Source organism: Pelophylax lessonae, assembly GCF_965119305.1.
Source record: "Pelophylax lessonae genome assembly, chromosome: 10".
In the NCBI taxonomy this organism is placed as follows: Eukaryota; Metazoa; Chordata; class Amphibia; order Anura; family Ranidae; genus Pelophylax; species Pelophylax lessonae.
Genome location: NC_138777.1, coordinates 226,199,712 through 226,221,417, shown reverse-complemented (window position 1 = coordinate 226,221,417; position 21,706 = coordinate 226,199,712). Strand labels below are relative to the sequence as shown.

Sequence of the window (21,706 nt, the reverse complement as noted above, 5' to 3'; positions counted from 1 at the left end):
CAAGCATAATATTGCAGATGTCGGAGCATGTTTCAAAAGTTCTGTGAACATGCAGTTATCGTCTCCTTTACTCTATTCACAATGACCACAAATGTAAGGAGCCTTCTTCCCACTGACCATCACACTAATGTATCATGAGTTGTAGATTTAGTCATTTTTAGCAGGGGTTCCCTGGCTAGGAAGTTATTTCAAGGGTTCCTCTGTATTGAAAAGGTTAGGAAAGGCTGCTGAAAAGTGAATGGTGTCTTCTCTGTGCATGGGCCATGGGTGTAAACTGCCTTGACCAGGGGTAACATTTGCAAGACATCCCTGCGGTGTGAGATGGACAGATATTTTTTTGCCTTTCATCCTCATCAATAGATTTGCCAATGCATATTTGTGTCTTCCTTGAAAGACAACTTTATTCTGTTGTATCCCTTGATTCTATGTAGACTGTCAAGGCAAGATCACTTCTGGGAGATCCTCGAGTGACATATAATTTGGAAGAAGGACTGGTTCCTGAGAGTAACATGCCAGTACGTTTCTACCTGACAGTAAACCGGGAGGATGGTTCTGCTTCAGTATTAGTGGCAGAGAACCTCGACTATGAAGCCACTAGGAACTTTATCTTGAAAATCAGAGCTCAAAATGTTGCTCCGGTGCCTCTAGCTGCCTTCACTACAGTGTATATTAATATTACAGGTAGGACTAAGTGACCTGAGTACACACCTTGTAAAGTGCACCTGTTTTAACCTCATACAGGAACAAGATACTAAACAAATGATCAAACCGACACAAAAGTTATATTGGCTGGCTGTTAAAGCTAAAAATACCTGTATTTATGAACTAAGCCACCTTAGAGGGGTAATAAAGATTAGTAGAAACACACTCATTGTGATCTTACATGTCTTCTCTCAGAAGCTAACTTGAACACAGCCAAAGCATTTATACAGCAGGGAAGAAGTATTGTTTCTAGGGGAATTTTATTTTTTAAGTCTTTGGTATATGATCAATATTTATCTGAAGAACTAGATTGTGGTATTATAGTTATTTTTTTTTCTTTTATTGTTGCATGGCATGTGCAATTTAACGCTGTTATGGTTGGTAAAAACACTAAGATGCTTTGTTGAACTTGCAGATGTGAATGATAATGTCCCATTCTTCAGCTCGTCAATATACGAGGCTTCAGTGACCGAAGGACTTGAGTTGGGGACTTTTGTCCTTCAGGTTTCTGCATCTGACCAAGACCTAGGACTTAATGGAGAGGTAACCAAATCATAGACCAAATTCTTTAGGTTTCAGATTTACATTTTGTGTGAACATTTACCTCATTGATTGTTATTCTCTTTACCCATTTCTAGGCATAATTGACTAATGAAATGTCCACTTAATTATCAACATTTCAAGGCGAGCATGATCCAACATTCCATTGGCTGGGCCAACATGATCCAACATGCCATTGGCTGGGCTGACATAATCCATCATTCCATTGAAAGTGCCAGCATGATCCAACATTCCATTTGCTGGTCCAACATCATCCAACATTCCACTGGCTGGGCCAACATGATCCATCATTCCACTCGATTTGCCAATATGATCCAACATTCCATTGGCTGGGCCAACATGATTCAACATTTCATTGGCTGGGCCAACATGATTCAACCTTCCATTGGTTTTGCCACCCATCAACATCCCATTGGTTGTGCCAAAGGTTGTCAGCATCCAATTATTAGTACTGGCATTCATCAACATTCTATTAGTTGCTCTAATATTCATCACCCTTCCACAGCACCATCTTTAGACAGCATTCAGTTGGCTCTACCAACAATTAGTAAGATTTTGCAACACTCCATTTTATGTTACCACATTTTCTGATTAACCTATCATGTTTATTGTACATGTCACTATGTGACTTCCACCATGCCAGCCTAACTTTTACATTTTCAGATTTTTTATATGTAGAAAATATATACAAAGTATATTCCCTGCGCCAAATATAGAGTAGCCAATAAATATGAAAACTAAAGAGACAATATAATGATAAAATTGATAATAAAATTGGGTGAGGTTTGATTAAAAGAGCAGCTGCTGTAAAAAGTAGATAAAATGCAGAGGAACGGTCTTTTTTTAAAAAATGCCAATTACAGCGCTTGCTGTCCCACTATTGTTCTAAAATTTACCAATAAATACTAATGCTTGTAAAGTGCTTAATATGTCTCCATAACTATCACTTTAAGCAGAAACCATGTTTAAGAAACGTGAAATTAGATGTGATAAATATTATAAGACATTGATATAACAATGATTAATAATCCAATAAAAATAGATGACTGTGATTGAATTAAATAAATACGTAATCAGCGCTAAAATATAAATATATATATAAAAAGTCCAATAATCGTGACTGGTGCTCAAATAGTTAATGTCCTCAGTGAATATCTATCCATACAAAGTGCAAGTGCTCTGGCTTGATCGTTCAAAGATGCTTGATCCAGTTTTAAATAAGGTGGGTCACTTACCAAATGACGTGGGTCTTATGTATCATATGATACTAAGACCTTTCAGGCTTTAGTGGCCCCCTGGGCCAAGTGGCTTTTCCCTTATTGGTAGTCCTCTGGGCTGGTGATGGCTCCTCTGGACTCCAGGATAAATTTGGGTGTATAAACAGGAGAGAAGAAGAAATGCTCCAGATGGCGTAATAACGTTTTAAAATTGTTTATTTCCCATCCATCGGGTTTAATTCCACTTAAAATACCATACACGCTATCCCTGGTGGTCAGCAGTGCAGGCTGCACGTCCTCCTCGCGGATTCGCGGCTAGCTTCCGGCTTGCGTTCCAGCTGGGTGTGCGTGATGACGTAATGCGGTCCAAACTGACGCGTTTCGTCACTTCCGGTGACGTCTTCAGAGTTTTGGATTATTGGACTTTTTATATATATATTTATATTTTAGCGCTGATTACGTATTTATTTAATTCAATCACAGTCATCTATTTTTATTGGATTATTAATCATTGTAATATCAATGTCTTATAATATTTATCACATCTAATTTCACGTTTCTTAAACATGGTTTCTGCTTAAAGTGATAGTTATGGAGACATATTAAGCACTTTACAAGCATTAGTATTTATTGGTAAATTTTAGAACAATAGTGAGACAGCAAGCGCTGTAATTGGCCTTTTTTAACCACTTGCCTTCTGTGCACTTAAACACCCTTCCCATCCAGGCCAATTTTCAGCTTTCAGCGCTGTCACACTTTGACTGACAATTGCGCGGTCATGCTACACTGTACCCATATGAAATTTTTATCATTTTTTTCACACAAATAGAGCTTTCTTTTGGTGTTATGTAATCACCTCTGGGTTTTTTATTTTTTACAAAAAAAAAGAATAAAGACAGAAAATTTTGAAAAAAAAAAAAAAGTTTTTCTTATTTTCTGCGAGTAAATTTTGAAAATAAATTTTTCTCCTTCACTGATGTGCGCTGATGAGGCGGCACTGATGGGCACTGATAGGCTGCACTGATGGGCACTGATGAGGTGGCACTTATGGGCACTGATGAGGTGGCACTTATGGGCACTGATGAGGAGGTACTAATATGCCGCACTGATGAGCACTGAGAGGCGGCACTGAGAGGCAGCACTGAGAGGCGGCACTGATGAGCACTGATAGGCGGCACTGCTGGGCACTGATAGGCGGCACTGCTGGGCACTGAGAGGCGGCACTGCTGGGCACTGAGAGGCGGCACTGCTGGGCACTGAGAGGTGGCACTGCTGGGCACTGACAGGTGGCACTGCTGGGCACTGAGAGGCGGCACTGATGGGCACTGATAGGCGGCACTGATGGGCACTGGCGGATGGCACTGGACACTGACGGGTGGCACTGATGAGCGGCACTGATGGGCAGCACCATCAGTGCCCACACTCAGTGCCCATAGTGCTGCCAGTCAGTGCTCATCAGTGCCTAGATGAGCAGGCACTGATGGGCACTGACTAGCAGCACTATGGGCACTGATTGTGGGCATTGATGGGGGGCACTGATGGCGGGCACTGTGGGCACTGATGTGGGGGCACTGTGTGTGTGTTTTTACCTTTTAGTAATCAGGGCACTGGTGATCGGTGCCCTGATTACATTGCTGTGTGTCCCCAGCGGCTGTCGGCTCCCCCTCCTTCCTCACACTGCAGGCTCCGTGTGAGGAAGGAGCGCCGGCGATGAGAGATGATCTCATATGTTTACATATGAGATCATCGCTCATTGGACGGCCAGATCACGTGGTGAATGGCCGCTGTGATTGGCCATTCACCACGATCTGTGATCGGCTGTGTCCAAGGGACACGGCCGACACAGATTTTCCCCGCAGCGCGCTCGCGGGAGCGCGCTGGGGGCGTGTCACTGGGAGGCCGTTTAAAAACGGCCTCCCGAAAATTCGAGTCCGCGCTGCAGCCGTATATAGGCTGTAGCGCGGACGGGGGGAGGTTAAAAAAAGACCGTTCCTCGTCAGATTTTTTATAACCTTCCTATTGACTTCTGGTTGAAACATTTTTTTAAACTTTTTTTTAATTTTTTCAACTAGACTATCATTATTATTATTTAAAAGGCAAGTAAATTATGAAAGCCCCAAAAGATATAAAAACATAGTTGGTTTAACACACAGAAATGCCTTTTTAATAGGTTTTTTAATTCTTCATTTTGAAAAGTGTGGGGAAGGGTCAAAACCTGTGTCAGGTTATTAATACTGCAAAAGACATGTAGGCACGCTGGACACAAGTGGAAAGGTCAGGTTTGATCTCTAGTTCAAGGATGGCAGCTCAGGATATCCCACAGGGTCCCTGGAAAAGTCTAAGAAAAGTGTAAAAAAGAACACTGGTACTCTCAAACTTATACACTTTGCTCAGGGTTTTAATACTGTCATTGTCCTCCAGCGGAGACGCTTCCCTAAAACTACAGGTAAATCAATAATAAAAGGACATAGTAAAAAAAACTGACCATTTAACCCTTCCCTAGCCATTCTTAGTGCTGTTAAGAGATAAACCTTAACATAGGTCTTCTAGTCCAATCCATCATGATTGTAATAACATCCATTGCTCAGGTCCCGAAGAAGGGGAAGTTTGCTTTTTTTTCCCCCTAAAACATATTGGTTGTATTTGGTATTCTTAACCAATACATGTTTCAAAAAGACCTTTCAATGATATGAACATTTGTACTTCATGTTCCTCAGTACACAACCAGGAGTTTCTGAACGATCCTTTTGTCCCTTTGTACAAGGTCAACACATTGTTAAAGTGTGTACTACTAGACCAGTGGTTCTCAGCCCTAGTGAGACCAGGGCCAAATTAATTCTTCCTAAATCTTCCATGCGTCAACAGCAAAAAATAAAATAAAAACATTTATGCCCATACAATAAAGAGTTTGGAAATGCAAAATATATGTATTAAAAAGGGATTATTCAGTCAAAAACATCAGTTAAGTTAATAAGTAAATAATAACATTCTACCTGAAATCATATGTATTATTCAGGCCAAATATTATTTCTGCACCAGCCAGCCATTCTCAAGGTTCCTCTAGAGTTTGCAAGGGGTTCCTTGAGCTGTGACTGATTGACCTCCTAAGTGATAGTGCCTCCAAATTTCCATACTTAACGCCACTTGGCAGAGCCAGTGCAATGACACCAATGGTCTCTTTAGCTACTGATAAGGAGGGCAATGTAAGCACCACTGTAAGGGGAGTATTCCTCTCACCTCCTCTAACCACTAATGAAAGGGACATTCTTCTCACTGATCACCAATGTAAGCAGTATTATTATTAAAGACCACCAGTTAAAGGGGGGAATTCTTCCCACTGACCACCATTGTATGTGGGGGGGGGGGGGCAATTTTACTAACCACCAATGGAAGGGGGGCATTCTTCCCACTGACCACCAGTGTAAGTGGCTTTATTCCCACTGTCCCCCAATTAATTGATTTTAGGGGGGCATTTTTCTCACTGACCACCAATGTAGGGACCATTTTACCTACTGACCACTAATAGAAGAGGGGCATTCTTCTCACTGACCACCAATGTAAGGGGCATTCTTCCCACTGACAACCAATGTAAGGGGCATTCTTCCCACTGACCACCAATGTAAGGGGCATTCTTCCTACTGACCACCAATGTAAGGGGCATTCTTCCCACTGACCACCAATGTAAGGGCATTCTTCCCACTGACCACCAATGTAAGGGGCATTCTTCCCACTGACCACCAATGTAAGGGCCATTCTTCCCACTAACCAACCACCAATGTAAGGGGCATTCTTCCCACTGACCACCAATGTAAGGGCATTCTTCCCACTGACCACCAATGTAAGGGGCATTCTTCCCACTGACCACCAATGTAAGGGCCATTCTTACCACGAACCACCAATGTAATGGGAATTCTTTCCACTAACCACCAATGTAAGGGGCATTCTTCCCCATTGACCACCAATGTAAGAGGCATTCTTCCCATTGTCCCCGATTTAATTGATTTTATCAAGGGTTCGCTAAGACTAGAAAAAAATTTCAAGGGTTCCTCTGGTGTAAAAAGGATGACAAAGACTGGCAGAGGCTATTAATATTTGAAAGAAAATAACGTTTTATGTTGCCTTTTCTAAAGGCAACACAAAACATCAAAGTGTCACTATTCAGTATTCACCTAAGATACATCTCATAGTATCCTGGTTGGTCACTATTTAAACAAATTAAAACCTCTATACCCATAGATTTCCATTATACGTACACATATAAACAGGTTTTCAAACACAGTACTACTATACCTACCTCTGCTGGGTATCATACGTGTATTATTACAAAAAGAAAAAAGCAACATGAATCTAAACATTTCTTTACGGATGAAAAAAACATTTCTTACTTTTTCCTTTGCTTTGATGTATCTGTGTGCGTCTCATTGAATTAATCCTCTCACGCTGATCCTTGCCATCCTTGCAGGGGACAACAATGCCAGCCTTCCCAAAACAAACTGTCACTTTCATCTTTCCCTTCCATACCAAAGGGTAAAATGAGAGCGCAAACTGCAAGATTCCCCAATTCACAAAGTGTCAGTTCCCCGCTGCTCAGTCTCCCAGCAACTAGTGCAATGCGTGACACCGCCACAAATTCAAGTCATAATATTCTATCAGGATGCTTGTTCCAATTGGTGATAGTATACTGGAAAAAAAAGAGGAAACATTGATATTAAGCAATAACAAGATTTTAAAAATAAATAAATAGGGAAACTGTTAATACAAATATTGGTTATTTTAAGGTTGATTTATATAATTGCACGCATTAACACAAAGACATATTACAAGTGTTGGTGCATTGCAGTGCTTTTGATTTTGAACAGCATCCCAACACTCTAAGGCAGGGGGTCTCCAAACTTTTAAACAAAGGACCAGTTTACTGTCCTTCGTGCTTTAGAAGGGCTGGACTGTGGCTAGTGGAAATAGAAAATACTCAATTAGTGGCATTAAATGATGCCTCATCGTTGGTTTTAGTTGGAGGAATAGTGCCCCATCATTGGTTTTAGTTGGAGGAATAGTGCCCCATCATTGGTTTTAGTTGGATGAATAGTGCCCCATCATTGGGTTTAGTTGGAGGAATAGTTCCCAATTATTGGTTTTAGTTGGAGGAATAGTTCCCCATCATTGGTTTTAGTTGGAGGAATAGTGCCTCATCATTGGCTTTAGTTGGAGGAATAGAGCCCCATCATTGGTTTTAGTTGGATTAATAGTGCCCCATCATTGGTTTTAGTTTTTAAAAATAATAGTACCCCACTGTTGGTATTGGTTGGTGGTGCACCGAAATGAAAATTCTGGAGTCTCCAAAACCTTTTAAACAAAGAACCAGTTTACTGTCCTACGTGCTTTAGGAGGGCTGGACTGTGGCTAGTAGAAATAGAAAATACTCAATTAGTGGCAGTAAATAGTGCCTCATCATTGGTTTTAGTTGGAGAAATTGTGCCCCATCATTGGTTTTAGTTGGAGGAATAGTGCCCCATCATTGGTTTTAGTTGGAGGAATAGTGCCCCTTGATTGGTATCAGTGGGAGTAATAGTGCTCCATCATTGGTTTTAGTTATAGGAATAGTTCCCCATTATTGGTTTTAGTTGTCGGAATAGTGCCCCATCATTAGTTTCAATTGTAGGAATAGTGCTTCATCATTAGTATCAGTGGGAGGAATAGTGCCCCATCATTGGTATCAGTGAAGGAATAGTTCCCCATCATTGGTTTTAGCTGAGGAAATCGTGCCCCATCATAGGTTTTAGTTTAAGGAATAGTGCCCCATCATTGGTTTTAGTGGGAGGAATAGTTCCCCATCATTGGTTTTAGTTGGAGGAATAGTGCCCCATCATTGATTTTAGTTGGAAGAATAGTGCCCCATGATTGGTATCAGTGGGAGGAATAGTGCCCCACGATTGGTATCAGTGGGAGGAATAGTGCTCCACCATTGGTTTTAGTTTGAGGAATAGTGCCCCATCATTAGTTTCAATTGTAGGAATACGGCTCCTTCATTGGTATCAGTGGGAGGAATAGTGCCCATCATTGGTTTTAGTTGGAAGAATAGTTCCCCATCATTGGATTTAATTGGAGGAATAGTGCTCCATCATTGGTTTTTAGTTGGAGGAATAGTGCCTCATCATTGGGTTTAGTTGGAGGAATAGTGCCCCATCATTCGTTTTAGTTGGAGGAATAGTGCCCCTTCATCGATTTTAGTTTTTAGAAATAATAGTACCCCACCCTTGGTATTGGTTGGTGGTGCACCGAAATGAAAATTCTGGACCGAAACCAAAAATTCAGGATGCACTTGGTCGAAAACAAAAACCGAAATGGACAGTTAAAAAAAAAAAAAAAAAAATATATATATATATATATATATATATATATATATATATATATATGTTTTTTTAATTTAATTTTATTTGACTTTTTATTTAATAGTTTTTGAAGTGCTTTTGCATTTAAAAAGGCACAAGAAAAGCTGAAGAAAAATGCATCCCTTTAAACCTCCCCATTGAAATGTATTGAAAGTGTAAAAATGCATCAAATGCAAGATGCAGTCTTTGAGTTACATGAAAATCGCGGTAAAATCCCAGCAAGATTATCTGTGTTATGTGTGTTTTTCTGTGGCCATTATTGTAACCTTTTTTTCGGCACCCTTTCTGACCTTGTAGCTTGGCTTTCAAAGCAAGTAGCAACATGGGACGAAGTGCTACGTGTACTATGTCTCTTGGGGGGCATAATACTGGAAAACATTGAAGTGACAGTTCTTTTTTAAAGCAACACACATTAATGCCCAATTTGTGGTGCAGTTGAAGCCCATTGATTTCTATAGGCTGCCATACAGAAGAGTTCCCACTTCAATTGTTTTTCTGTCACCTAATGGACAAAGTAAATGTAGTACTTAACCCCATTGTCCCTACATGCTTTGAAGCCTAGCTACGAGGTTGAATGGCTGACCCACTATCTCACACCCAACTTGTGGTGCAGTTGAAGCCCATTGATTTCTATAGGCTGCCATTCAGAAGATTTCCCACTTCAATTTTTTTTCTGTCACCCAATGAACAAAGTACATGTAGTACTTCACCCCATTGTTCCTACATGCTTTGTAAGCCTAGCTACGAGGTTGAGGCTCGGTTCACACTATTGCGATGCGGGAAGGCTGCGAATTCGCAGCCTGTTCCCGCATCGCACACGCACCCCCGGCAGTTCACACTGCCATATGCGATCCGCTGGGGGTGTCAATGTAATCTCAACGACACCCCTAGTTTGATCGCATATCGCAGTGCGATCGTGCAGTTCGCACAGGATCGGATCGCACAAGTGTGAACCGCTGTGCGATCCGATCCTGATGCGGCAGCAAAAATGCCTCCTGTGCGTCTTTGCTGCGGGTGCGGTGCGAATTTAGCCATACAAACTGTATGGCTAAACTCGCACCGCACAGCTGATCGCATGTCATGTCGGAGCAGTGCGCTCCGACATGACATGCGAACCCGGCACACGCAGAAGTGTGAACCTAGTCTGAATGGCTGTCCCACTATCTCCCAACCCCATGGCCGCCCAACAACAAACCCAGCAAGGAGACAGCTGCTTGATAAATAGTGCTTCTTCCAGCTACAAGAACCAGTGCTTGTCTTTGGCAAGTGTTTGGAACCAAGGCAAGCACTGGTTATCAAGCAACCGTCTCCTTGCTGGGTTTGTTGGTGGGTGGCCATGGGGTTGGGAGATAGTGGGACAGCCATTCAACCTCGTAGCTAGGCTTACAAAGCATGTAGGAACAATGGGGTGAAGTACTACGTGTACTTTTTCATTGGGTGACAGAAAAAAAATTGAAGTGGGAACTCTTCTGAATCTTCTGTGGTGCTGCAAGCTTTCAAGGGTTATTGCAGTTGTCCACCACAAATCAGTTTTCAGAGAGCAATGCAAGTGTAAATTGGTCCTTACAGGGGTGGTGAGAATGTCATCCTTACAGATATTTAAAAAAAGCAATGGTGTCTTGCCACTGGCTCTGTTGTACCCAGAACTATATTGGCACCATCAGATGGCAGGTCAATAAGCCAAAGCTCAAGGAACCCCTAGTAACCCCTGGTTGAGAATGGCTGTACTATGAGGCTGAGGTCTCAAAAGGGAAGATTGTGTCCAGTCAGTTCCTGACCTCCATGTCTTGTCCTTCAGATCATGTATTCCATATTGGAAGATCGTAGTGGGGACCATGCTCTGTTTCACATAGACCCCCAGACAGGGAGCATCTACACCGCAGCCGTCTTCGACCGAGAAACAAAGACATCGTACCTACTGGAGGTCAAATCATCCGATGGCTCAGAATCCTCCCGACCAGGAAAACACGGGCAGCCCAATTCTGGTACACAAAATATCTAGAATTCAGTTTAAAATAATGTGTGTATTGGCTTATTTTTTTTAGTTTTGCTAAAACTTAAATAGAGGAGAATGCGTTGAATGAGGATATTATGCAGCTCAAGCTCTGTGAGAAGTCATATATGGCTATGTACAGCTGACTAGCCTAGCTGAAAAAGTTTCATCACCTTGCTCTGTTCCTGTGTCACCCCCATTTTACTGATTGGCTTAGGTGATGTGTGCACATTAGGGATAGACCGATTATCGTCAAGGCTGATATATTGGTGGCCGATATGCACTTTCCCCGATATATCGGTATCGGCCCCGAAACTGGCCGATAATGCAGATATTTTTGTGACATCATTCTGCCTTAGGCCACCTCCCTTGCCTTGGATAAACTCGTCTAGAGTCAGGACTAGTCTCGCGGGAGTGTATCACAGCCATACACCCACCCACAGCAGCCTGGTGCCAGCCAGCCACCCACACCCACAGTCCCTGTACCAGCCAGCCACAGGCACTGTACCAGCAAGCCAACCAGCCACCCACAGGCCCTGTACCAGCCAGCCACAGGTACTGTACCTGCCAGCCAGCCACCCACAGGCCCTGTACTAGCCATCCAGCCACAGGCACTGTACCAGCGAGCCAACCAGCCACCCACAGGCCCTGTACCAGCCAGCCACAGGTGCTGTACCTGCCAGCCAGCCACCCACAGGCCCTGTACTAGCCAGCCAGCCACAGGCACTGTACCAGCGAGCCAGCCAGCCAGCCACAGGCCCTGTACCAGCCAGCCACAGGTGCTGTACCTGCCAGCCAGCCACCCACAGGCCCTGTACTAGCCATCCAGCCACAGGCACTGTACCAGCGAGCCAGCCAGCCAGCCACAGGCCCTGTACTAGCCAGCCAGCCACAGGCACTGTACCTGCCAGCCAGCCACTTACAGGCCCTGTACTAGCCAGCCAGCCACAGGCACTGTACCTGCCAGCCAGCCACCCACAGGCCCTGTACTATCCAGCCAGCCACAGGCACTGTACCAGCGAGCCAGCCACAGGCACTGTACCAGCCAGCCAGCCAGCCAGCTACAGGCACTGTACCAGCGAGCCAGCCAGCCAGCTACAGGCACTGTACCAGCGAGCCAGCCAGCCAGCCACAGGCCCTGTACTAGCCAGCCAGCCACAGGCACTGTACCTGCCAGCCAGCCAGCCAGCCACAGGCACTGTACCAGCCAGCCACCCACAGGCCCTGTACCAGCCACCCACCGACAACCCCTGTGCCAGCCATCCACCCACCACAGGGTGCCAGCCAGCCACCCACCACAGGGTGCTAAACAGTCAGCCACCCACCACAGGGTGCCAGCCAGCCACCCACCACAGGGTGCTAAACAGTCAGCCACCCACCACAGGGTGCCAGACTGCCAGCCTCCTACAGACAGGGTGCCAGACAGCCAGACACCCACAGCCCCTGTGCCAGCCACCCACCTACCACAGGGTGCCAGCAAGCCAGCCATTAAGCATTAAACAAAAATTAACACGTTCAGTACCAGATTTGTGTTAAAAATTGTCTTTATTTTTCAAAACTTTAAATGTACAAAATATCGCCCCATATCGGCCGATACTGATATGCAATGGCCAAAATATCGCTATCGGTATCAGCCCTGAAAAAAACCACATTGGTCTATCCCTAGTGTACAAAGTGTGCAGTACAGCTCACAGCAACCTCAGGGTATATTTATGTTTTAGAAGTCATTGTAATTAGATCATTAAAATATCATAAGTATTTTAAATCTTTTTTCTTTCTTTTTTTTTCTTTTTATCTTCAGCTTCGATTAAAGTGATTGTAAACCCATAATTTGTGTTTCCTTTAAAATAACAAACATGTCATACTTACCTGCTCTGTGTAATGGTTTTTGCACAAAGTAGCCCCAATCCTCCTCTTCTTGGGTCCCCTGCCATCACTACCGGCTCCTCCCCCCTCCTGAGTGTCCACCTTTGCAAGTGGCTTGCTATGGGGGCACTTGTGCGGGCTCACTCTCGAGCCGCTCTCTGTGTGTCAATTGACACACAGCGCACAGCTTGGCCTCACCCCCCTGCTTGCTCCTCACTGGCTGTGATTGACATCAGCGGAAGTCAATGGCAAAGCTAGACATTCTTTCACCCAGGGCAAAGACTCAGAGATCGATTCCAGTAATTTCCCCCACTGGCCACACTGGTCTCTAGCACTGTCCACTGATGGTGTCGCTCCCAATGCAGCGCACAGGGCACATGCCCCCACTGCCCCCTCTTTTTTTTGCACCCAGGTATAGCCCAAACTTTTTTGTTTAGTTTTAGATGGCGCATGGAAGGGTTGGAACCCCAGCCAGTTTTATTTTCTGCCCATGCACCATATGGGAAATGTACCTTTACTTCCTGTCCCAGAGATATAACCGTAATTTAGAGGAAATCTCCCGTGAGCAGAACTCCCTGCTTAGACAGTTGTCCCCATTAGTCATTTCCCCATAGCTTTTGATCTGGGGACAGTTCTAAAATTTTGAATATCCCCTCATTTTTTTCTCAGTGTCATTGGTCACTGGTACAAATAGATGGGCCAAGTCTCACCAACAGTAGGGCAGCAATAAAAGCTTCATAAACGGAATAACCCTTCCCTTCTCTATCCAAAACAAAATAAAAAGGTTTTGCCTTGAGATACACTTTGCCCTTCCCCCAGCATGTGACTGGAAAGTGAAAGGAGAAGTAGCACAGTAATAAGCTTACCTCTCTGTCACTCTGCTCCCCCCATACTATCAGCATGCTTTTAGTCAGCACATGAACTGATTGGCTCCTCGTACTGCTTCCTCTGAGCCCAGGTCCTTCTGGACCCACCCAAGCCTGTGACTGGACAGTGAAAAGAGAAGCAGAATAGTCATGAACTCAGTTCTCTCTCACTTAGCTCTCTTCTCCTATCAGCATTATTCTTGTTAGCACATGAACTGATTGGCTCCTTGTACTGCTTCCTCTGAGCCCAGGTCCTTCTGGACCCACCCAAGCCTGTGACTGGACAGTGAAAGGAGAAGCAGAATAGTCATGAACTCAGTTCTCTGTCACTCAGCTCTCTTCTCCTTTCAGCATTATTCTTGTCAGCACATGAACCTATAGGCTACTTGTACTGCTTCTTTTGAGCCTAAGTCCTTCGGGACCCACTCCAGCCTGTGACTGGACAGTGAAAGGAGAAGTGTCACAGTGATGAGCTCATCTATCTATCACCCTGCTCTCTTCTCCTAAAAGCATGCATCTTGTTCACATTCAGGTACTCACTCGGCTTACATGTAAACAAACACTGCCCAGCTTGTGACTGGACAGTGAAAAAAGGAGCAGCACAGTGATGAGCTCACCTCTCTCTCACTCTGCTCCCTCATCCTATCAGCATGCTTTTAGTCAGCACATGAACTGATTGGCTCCTTGTACTCCTTCCTCTGGGCCCAGGTCCTTCTGGACCCACCCAAGCCTGTGACTGGACAGTGAAAGGAGAAGCAGTATAGTCATGAACTCAGTTCTCTGTCACTCAGCTCTCTTCTCCTATCAGCATTATTCTTGTCAGCACATGAACCTATTGGCTCCTTGTACTGCTTATTTTGAGCCTAAGTCCTTCGGGACCCACTCCAGCCAGTGACTGGACAGTGAAAGGAGAAGTGTCACAGTGATGAGCTCATCTATCTATCACCCTGCTCTCTTCTCATAAAAGCATGCATCTTGTTCACATTCAGGTACTCACACGGCTTACATGTAAACAAACACTGCCCAGCTTGTGACTGGACAGTGAAAAAAGGAGCAGCACAGTGATGAACTCACCTCTCTCTCACTCTGCTCCCTCATCCTATCAGCATGCTTTTAGTCAGCACATGAACTGATTGGCTCCTTGTACTCCTTCCTCTGAGCCCAGGTCCTTCTGGACCCACCCAAGCCTGTGACTGGACAGTGAAAGGAGAAGCAGTATAGTCATGAACTCAGTTCTCTGTCACTCAGCTCTCTTCTCCTATCAGCATTATTCTTGTCAGGACATTAATTTATTGGCTCCTTGTACTGCTTCTTTTGAGCCTAAGTCCTTCTGGACCCACTCCAGCCTGTGACTGGACAGTGAAAGGAGAAGTATCACAGTGATGAGCTCATCTATCATCCTACTCTCTTCTCCTATAAGCATGCATCTTGTTCACATTCAGGTACCCACATGTCTTACATGTAAACAAACACTGTCCAGCTTCTGACTGGACAGTGAAAAAAGGAGCAGCACAGGGATGAGCTCATCTCTCTCTCAGTCTACTCTCTTTTCCTGTTAGCATGCTTCTTGTCAGCACGTGAACTTTTTGGGTCCTTGTACTGTTTCTTTTGAGCCTAAGTCCTTCTGAACCCACCCCAGCCTGTGACTGGATACACCCCAGCCTGTGACTGGATAGTGAAAGGAGAAGTAGCACAGTGATCTCTCTTTCACTCTTCTATCTCCTCCTATCAGCATGCTTCTATACTGCTCATTCTTATCCCAAGTCCTTCTGGACTCGCCCCAGTCTGTGACTGGGTACTGCTTCTTCTGGGCCCAGGTCCTTCTGGATCCACCCCAGTCTGTGACTAGACAGTGAAAAGTGAGGTAGCACAGTGATTAGGTCATCTCTTTATCACTCTGTTCTTGTCTCCTATCAACATGCTTCTTGTCATCACATGGACCGATTTGCTCCCTGTGTTGCTGCTCCGACTACCAGCCTGAGCTCTGCTGTACAAAAACTACAAAAGGCTGACAGTAGTTCAAATTCACTGCTTGCATATAAACAAACACTGTCCAGCTTGTGACTGGACAATGAAAGGAGAAGCAGCACATGGGTGAGTTCATCTCTATCTCACTCTGCTCTTTCCTCCTATCAGCATACTTCTTGTCAGCACATGAACTTAAAAGCTCCCTATACTACTCTTTCTTAGCCCAGGTCCTTCTGGACTCGCCCCGGTCTGTGACTTGGCAGTGATAGGAAAAGCAGCACAGTGATGAGCTCATCTCTTTATCACTGCGCTTGCTTCTCCTATCAGCATGCTTCTTGTCAGCACATGAACTGATTGGCTCCTTACATTGCTTCTTCTGAGCCTAGGTCCTTCTGCCTCCTTCCACCCCAGTCTGTGACTGGACAGTGAAAAGTGAAGCAGCACGGTGATTAGCTCATCTCTCTATCACTGTGCTCACTTCTCCTATGAGCATACTTCTTGCCAGAACATGAACTGATTGGCTCCTTGTATTGCTTCTTCTGAGCCTAGGCTCCTTCTGCCTCCTTCCACCCCAGTCTGTGACTGGACAGTGAAAAGTGAAGCAGCACAGTGATGAGGTCATCTCTCTATCACTGTGCTCGCTTCTCCTATCAGCATGCTTCTTGTCAGCCCATGAACTGATTGGCACTTTGTATTACTTCTTCTGAACCCATCCTTCTGGACCCACCACAGTCTGTAAATGGACAGTGAAACGTGAAGTGATTAGCTTCTTCTGAGTCTTCAGGACTCGCCCCAGCCTGTGACTGGACAGTGAAAAGTGAAGCAGCACAGTGATGAGGTCATCTCTCTATCACTGTGCTCGCTTCTCCTATCAGCATGCTTCTTGTCAGCACATGAACTGATTGGCACCTTGTATTGCTTCTTCTGAGCCTAGGTCCTTCTGCCTCCTTCCACCCCAGTCTGTGATTGGACAGTGAAAAGTGAAGCAGCACGGTGATGAGCTCATTTCTCTATCACTGTGCTCGCTTCTCCTATCAGCATGCTTCTTGTCAGCACATGAACTCATTGGCACCTTGTATTGCTTCTTCTGAGCCTAGATCCTTCTGCCTCCTTCCACCCCAGTCTGTGACTGGACAGTGAAAATTGAAGCAGCACAGTGATGAGGTCATCTCTCTATCACTGTTCTCGCTTCTCCTATCAGCATGCTTCTTGTCAGCACATGAACTGATTGGCACTTTGTATTACTTCTTCTGAGCCCAAGTCCTTCTGGACCCACCACAGTCTGTAAATGGACAGTGAAACCTGAAGTGATTAGCTTCTTCTGAGTCTTCAGGACTCGCCCCAGCCTGTGACTGGACAGTGAAAAGTGAAGCAGCACAGTGATGAGGTCATCTCTCTATCACTGTGCTCACTTCTCCTATTAGCATTCTTCTTGTCAGCACATGAACTGATTGGCACCTTGTATTGCTTCTTCTGAGCCCGGTTCCTTCTGGACCCACCCCAGTCTGTAAATGGACAGTGAATAGTGAAGCAGCACAGTGATGAGGTCATCTCTCTATCATTGTGCTTGCTTCTCCTATCAGCATGCTTCATGTGTCAGCACATGAACTGATTGGCACCTTGTATTGCTTCTTCTGAGCCCAGGTCCTTCTGGACCCACCCCAGTCTGTAAATGGACAGTGAAACGTAAAGCCGCACAGTGATTAGCTTGTTCTGAGTCTTCAGGACTCGCCCCAGCCTGTGACTGGACAATGAAAGGAGAAGCAGCACAATGATTAGCTTATCTCCCTATCACTCTGCTCCAGTGACTCCATTGGGGGCGCAGGGGCGCCACCCCCCATCCATGTGTGCGGCCAGGGTGCCGGACGCATGGATTCCAATGGGGTTTTCTTTTTTTTTAAGCACGTGATTAGAGCCAGAGGCTCTAATAGGCTTCAAAAAGGGTGGGCTCGGGGCGCAGAGCACTGCACCCTGAGCCCACCCAGTTTTGTGACAATAGCGAATTAATATTCGCTATTGTCACACGGATCCTCCTCCTGGCCAATTCCCGATTGGCCGAAAAGGAGAAGCCATGCCATTGGCCAAGGAGGAGGAGGAGGGAGGAGACGTAAAAGACTGAGGGCTGCCTGCCTGCCCTCCAGGTGCCCAAGGTGAGTGAGCTGGCGACCGGGGGGGGGGGTGGGTATGGTGTGCGGACTGCTGTGGTCCGGGGGGGGGTATGGTGTGGTCCGTCTGCCGCCCCCTCCCCGGCCCATCAAGCACCAGCCGCCACTGCTCTGCTCTCTCCTCCTATCAGCATGCTTCTTGTCAGCACATGAACTGATTGGCTCCTTGTGCTTCTTCTCCTACTCCCAGCCTGAACTCTGCTGTACAAACCCTACAAGTTCAATTTCAGGTTGTTACAATGCTTTCATGTAAACAAATACATATAATGGCAAGTTAATGAATACAGAGCTGCCTTAATTTGTGTCTTTTATATCTGCCTGGAGTTCAGCTTTAAGACATAAGTGGATTCATTTGTGTGTTTTTTTAACATCTAGTTAAAATTTGAAATGAAAAAAAGATAAAAGCCCGGGGGTCATATTAATATTAGACGTACCGCTAATTATAATGCAGTTGGGGATGCATCTGTACTTTCTCTATCCCTTGGGTTGTAGAAGTTTCCCCTTTAAAGGGTTAATAAAGTGTTCCTGATTGAAATTTGTCTATGGAAAGAATTCTGGAATAATGGGACCATCACCATTAAAATGACATAACTGGGGTAGGTGGAAAATGTATTGGAATAACTTACATTAATAAGATACATAGAAGCGAAGTGAATCTATTTGTGCCGGGCTGCGGGCTACGCAGATAGATGCTGTGAATATATAATAGAGTTTTTCTGCGTTTATTCTCCTTTGAAATTGCTGAGCTCTGAAGCTGTGTAATTTACCCCCGGACTAAACGGCCTTATTGGGGCGATAGGCCGAAAAATAAAAAGCTTGTGACATCAGAAATCAATTATCTGTGTGTTATCTATTGAGAAGAATCGCTTTTGACGTCCGTCTCCCTCTTCAAGCGCGTTCAGGATAATGCGGCTGTGTAAATTGTTCTCTGCCCCCGGGGGCCTGTTCCCGTATCGTCTACATATTAGTTTTCATTTAACGCTCTGCCCGACAGGCAGAGAAATTGCAGCCGACAGAATTGGCTCACTCTGGGTTTTTTTACTTTTTCTTTCCTTAATTTCCCTTTGCCTGTTGTCTTCGCAGATACGGCCTACGTGCGCATTTTTATCAGCGATGTCAACGATAACCCACCGGCCTTTGCGCAGAGCACCTACTATGTGAACGTGGATGAGGACCAGGATGTGGGCACCGTGGTGGCGACTGTGAGTGCCAGTGACCCAGATGAAGGTACCGTGACGTTGAAAGGTGCAGGCTGAAAAATGGGCAAAGTGGGAGGTATTTTGTGTTGAATATAGGTGAGCCATCAAGGGAGAAGATCTTCTGAAATGATATTGCCTTTGGTGTCCACCACCTGAAAGTGATAGTTGTGTGGCCTGTTATGCCAACCTGTTGACTTTAAAGAGGTTGTAAACCCCCAAAAAAAATGATTTTTCTTTTTGCAACCTGAAAGAGAAACACATAATGAGCTAGTATGCACCGCATACTAGCTCATTATGAAATACTTACCTTAGAACGAGCCCCCGCCGTGCCGCCCGCTTACCTGTATGACGGGCGACATGTCCAGTCGCCCGTCTTCCGGGATCGGGGCATCCGGCCATCTGATTGGCAAGAGCCGCGGTGACGTCACTCCCGCGCACACGCGCAGGAGCCGACCAGCACGGGACTCTGAAGGAACAGCACCAGCGGCCATTCCTTCAGAGCGCATGCGCCAGTGACGTCACTGGCTGCATGTAAGGTAAATATCTCCTAAACGGTACATGTTTAGGAGATATTTACAGTTCCTATAGGTAAGCCTTATCATAGGCTTACCTATAGGTACAACTTGCAGCGGAGGGTTTACTTCCTCTTTAACCACTTGCCGACTGCCGCACAACTATATACTGCGGCAGTCAGCCTCTCCTGAGGAAAGGGACGTATGGGTACGTCACTCGCCCACGAGCCTGTAGGGGGCGAACACGTGCCGCTGCCGGCGCGCTCTCGCTCGTTCACTGACATCCCCACGCATGTGACCGGCGGCTCCGATGTCCACCGGTGCCAGCCACTCGCAATATACCTCAGGAGAGGGAGAAAGACAGACAGCTGATGTAAACACAGCCGTCTGTCATTCTCCCTTAGATCATGACAGAGGCTATGCGATCCTGCTATGTAGGATCGTATGTCTCTGTGATGATCTAACAAGCCACGCCCCCTGACAGTTAGAATCACGCCCCTAGGGACACACTTAACCCCTTGATCACCAATAAAGTTAACCCCTTCCCTGCCAGTGTCATTTTTACAGTAACAGTGCATATTTATGGCACTGATTACTGTAGTAATGACACTGGTGCCCCCAAAAGTGTCAAAAATGTCAGTCAAGGGTCCGATCTGTCCGCCGCAATCACGCATTCCCGCAAAAAAAAAAAAAAACTAGCAATTTTGCATTGTTTTTAGGTGTGCTATGAAGGGAAGAAAACTTCTGACATTATAATGCCTTTGGTGTTCATCATTGATGGTTGCATGATTTCTGACTGTAATACAGTCTGAACCGCATGAAAGATCAGGAGTACCAGTGGAAAGTCTTTTTTGCTTGCTAGATTTGGGGTCAATGCCTCAAGGTATCAAAGAAGGATGGTCAGTAGGACAGGTGGGCAACTAGAAATTTTGCATTAAATTTAGGTGTGCTATGAAGAGAGAAAACCTACTGACATTATATTGCCTTTGGCGTCCACCATCTGAAAATGATAATTGCATAGTGGATGATGCCACGTAAACCACAGTGAAATGATGAGCACTTGGTCACAAACATACACACTTTTCTATTAGTGCAATGTTACAAGTTAGCCAATGTTTCAGAGCCACACAAGGTCCCTTCCACAAGGCAACATAGGCTGTATGTTGCCTTGAGGAAGGAACCCTGCGTGGCCTTGAAACATTGGCTTACTTGATCGATGCAACAACGCACTAATAAAAGTGTGTGTATATTTCACCTGCTGGTGCCACTTCTGGAAGTGGAGACCATTGATGCAGCACTGCAACCTATGCCTGCACCGGTAAGTCCCCTCATGGTGACGTCTCGTTGTCTACTCTTCTGGAGCCTGAGGGAACATCACTGTTAGCAGCCATTAGGAAATGTTCACATCACGCAGGGAGCAATGTGGGCATCCAAAAAAAAGTATTTTCCACTCAGCATTGAGTAGGATAGAAGACTTGGAACACAGCGTTTCACATGGCACAAGGATTTGGGTAAGTTAAAGTAACTTTTAGGTAGTTTATTTTACCTTGTTGATTAATTAGAGAAAATTAGTGGAAAGGGTATTTGGGGGATATGTATTCCATGAGATTAGCTTTTGGTATGGCGAAGTCAGACATCTTTTCCTGTTTGTTTTATTGGCATTCTGTTCTGTAAATAACCTTTATATATGCTCACATGCATTAAAAGAGTTCTAATTTATAACTGCAGTAATCCATAGGAGTCAATCAGAATCCATCTTGTATTGGCCTAAGATGTGAATTTGCAATGATCCCTTACTTAAAACAACTCGTTTGAATGTGGTAAAAAAAAAATCTAATTTTTTTCAGGTATGAATGCAAAAATCCGATATCAAATCACATCAGGTAACATAGGCGGAGTGCTGGACGTCAACCCAGAGACGGGCGCCATTTTAATTGTGCATCCCCTGGATTATGAGGAGGTGAAGGTCTATGTACTCACCCTGTTGGCATCTGATGGGAAATGGGAGGATTACGCCACTGTGACCATCAGCGTGTTGAACAAAAATGATGAGGCCCCAGTCTTTTCTTTGAACGAGTATCGAGGAAGTGTTGCAGAGGGACTGGTTGACTTGCCAGTGTTTGTGCTGCAGGTAAGAATTTTTTTCTGTCTTTCTAATTGCCGTTTACTGCTCCTGGTTCATAGTCAAGGTTTACATTCCCTATAATTCAACCAGTTCTTGTTTATTAACGGTAAGCCACCCAAAACTACAACTTGCCTGTGGAAAGT

General features: G+C 45.0%; 1 protein-coding gene across 1 annotated transcript in view; it reads left to right on the top strand.

Annotated features, from left to right (window-relative positions):
- The window catches only part of LOC309566059 (neural-cadherin-like), a 214,732-nt gene that overhangs the window by 130,961 nt on the left and 62,065 nt on the right, over positions 1–21,706 (top strand). The window contains exons 13-17 of the mRNA XM_082271084.1: positions 432–681; positions 1,118–1,245; positions 10,668–10,854; positions 18,811–18,954; positions 21,286–21,569. Coding sequence (XP_082127210.1) covers positions 432–681; positions 1,118–1,245; positions 10,668–10,854; positions 18,811–18,954; positions 21,286–21,569 — 993 coding nt within the window. The remainder of the gene's footprint in view (positions 1–431; positions 682–1,117; positions 1,246–10,667; positions 10,855–18,810; positions 18,955–21,285; positions 21,570–21,706) is intronic.